This window comes from Morone saxatilis, unplaced genomic scaffold (assembly GCF_004916995.1).
Source record: "Morone saxatilis isolate NCDOM2014 unplaced genomic scaffold, NCSU_SB_2.0 Contig9, whole genome shotgun sequence".
In the NCBI taxonomy this organism is placed as follows: Eukaryota; Metazoa; Chordata; class Actinopteri; family Moronidae; genus Morone; species Morone saxatilis.
The window spans coordinates 136,917-139,369 of record NW_023340268.1 but is presented as its reverse complement, the minus strand read 5'-3'; the positions used below and the strand labels follow the sequence as shown (position 1 = coordinate 139,369).

The 2,453-nt window shown below is 47.4% G+C and overlaps 1 protein-coding gene across 3 annotated transcripts in view; it reads right to left on the bottom strand.

Annotated features, from left to right (window-relative positions):
• LOC118342665 (zinc finger protein 37-like) overlaps positions 1–2,379 on the bottom strand; it is a 19,952-nt gene extending 17,573 nt beyond the window's left edge. The window contains exons 1-2 of one of the 3 annotated variants that reach the window (XM_035681277.1): positions 1,408–2,379; positions 1,021–1,324 (exon numbers count right to left, since the gene is read on the bottom strand). In XM_035681277.1, the coding sequence (XP_035537170.1) occupies positions 1,021–1,324; positions 1,408–2,100 (997 nt within the window). In that variant the 5' untranslated portion in view covers positions 2,101–2,379. The remainder of the gene's footprint in view (positions 1–1,020; positions 1,325–1,407) is intronic. The other 2 variants (XM_035681278.1, XM_035681279.1) reach the window with 2 other exon arrangements.
• Between the last annotated feature and the right edge of the window lie 74 nt (positions 2,380–2,453).

Sequence of the window (2,453 nt, the reverse complement as noted above, 5' to 3'; positions counted from 1 at the left end):
CACCATTTACGTTGCGTCTCGTCTTGTTTCCGTCATGTGATAAAGGTTTGTTGACGACGATATTTAGTCATAATTTTCGTTGACGAAAGCAACACTAGTTGGAACAAGGTGGGTCGTTCTTTCATTACACCCACCATTTTTAATCCAACATCCAATTAAAATCATTAAATTATTATTATACTGGTTTCACAGTACAAGATCAGGCAGTGAGGATGATTCTGTGGGACTCTCACTGAAATACTGAGTCTGAAAAGAGTTGCTGATGAAGGAGCTGTTTCTGGAGGTTCAACTGAAGCTGCCACTTTTTATTTGAAACTCGTTATAAAGTTTAATGACTTGTTTCAAATTCAAAAGTTACTGTCTATAAGCACAACAGACCATTTGAAGTAGTTTCCTTTGTAATCCAGCAGAGGGTGCTCCACTACCAGACTGACCTATGACACGCCCTGCTGACCTGGAAGTAAGCTAACGCTACAACCACAACTAATCTGCTACTCACTGCTAACTTTAGCTTGAACCAAAGTAAGGCGGGGCGGAGGAACTACACAACCGGTCCGTCGCCAGCAGCTCATAGAAATACACCAATACGAACAGCATTGGAGTGGTAAGAGCTAACGTCTCATCCTGGGTTTAGTTTTTACATTCGGACTGTTGCTACCGGCGGACTTACTGCCTGCTCATGTGGAAGAGGAAGGTTGTCAGATTGTGACGGACAGTAAAGCTCCACTAATGAATGCGCTTTAATACAGACTGAATGAGAACATGTAATGAGTGAAACAGTCGGTTACCGGGAACCACTAAACTAAAGGATGTAAGCCTCTCAAACAGGAAACAACCTTCCTCTTCCACAGTCAGTCAGTGGAGGCAGTCAGTCCTCTGGGCCACCGTAGGAGGGTCATAGTTAAAGAAATCTTTGTAATGTAAAGGACAAATATTTGTCTGAGATTCACACAACAGGAGAAAGAGACTTCCTGTTGGACCGCAGAGACAATAACGGACCAACTCGTCTTCTTTTCTTACCGGTGGAGGAAGAGAGCATCAGATCTCTCCTTCCAGGAGCTTCTCCACGACCTGTTTCCTTTTTGGTCAAAGCCTGCCCGCTGGACCCAGCCGCCTCTTCCTTCCTCTCCTCCTGCTGCTCCTCCTCCTTCCTCTCCTCCTTCTCCTCCTTCCTCTCCTCCTCCTCCTTTTCACCCTTCTCCTCATCCTTCTCCTCTTCCTCACTCTCCTCCTTCTCCTCCTCCTCCTCACTCTCCTCCTCCTCCTCCTCCCTGCTGTGGTCTGCCTCCTCTTCCTCAGTGGGAGCAGCAGCATTGAGTCCTGACTGTGAGACAGAGACAGAATAATGACTGATACTGTTGATATATTGATTAAAGAACAGCTCAGGACCGTGTGGTGCTCACTTACCGACCCGGCGTCCGCCGACAGGCAGCGCTGCTTTCTCACCAGACGTTTGTACTTCCTCCGGAGGATGAAGACCTCCTCCTCCAGCTTACGCTTTTTCTGTCTCAGGCTTTTTTTCTTCTCACGCCAACTGTCCAGCTGCTTCCCACACTCGGGGTTAGTGCACATGGGCTCCTCCTCCTCCTCCTCCTCCTCCAGGTCTAGAGTGGTCATCACGGACGTGGACGGATTCGTGGCCCGGAGGGCAGCCAGCAGAGTCACAGTCCTTTCCCTCCGGGCCACGTCCATGTGGCTCTCCACCTCGCCCGGGCTCAGCTCCAGACGGCTGTCTGGCAGGCTCTTGTCCGGTCTCGTACTTCTGTACGTACACCCCGAGACCGGACAGACCGCGTCCCTGATGTTAACGTGCTTTGTGGCGAGGTTCAGCAGCCGCTTCCTCTCCTGCAGGTTGGTCATGCCGTGAGATTTGCGGAGGTGACTCGACAGCGCCGAATACGTGCTGCAGCACAGAGGGCAGGAGGGGGTCGTCTGCGGCGGAGTCATGTCTGAAGGAAACACATCATTATACAGATTATACACAGACGGCTGCGGGGGGGCGGATCCTGCTCTAACTACTGAGTTTGTAATTAAATCAGCTCTCATCGTAACCTCAGGGTCTCCGTTATGAGGGGAGTAATAAAACGTATAAATAAACATAGATTAGTTTTAATGTTTATTATTATTTAAGATCCTGAACAGGAGCTATATTTACAGAGATTAAACAACGGCCCGCGTTATCAAACAAGCAGACTATGAAGTGATCGTTCATAACAAAGAAAATATAATTCAAATTAAAAATATTAAGAAAACTAAAATATTCTGCAGGAACTTTTACAGTTTATTAATCAGTTTACTCACCGACAGACAGGAGGTATAAATCTCTCTTATTGTGTCCTAATCAAACTTCCTGCAGTTATTGAGTTCACTGTTTGTGTTCATTGATCAGTTGATCAGCTGTTATTGATACTGATCAAACGAGGCTGAGTGAGCTAACAGCAGCTAACAGCAGC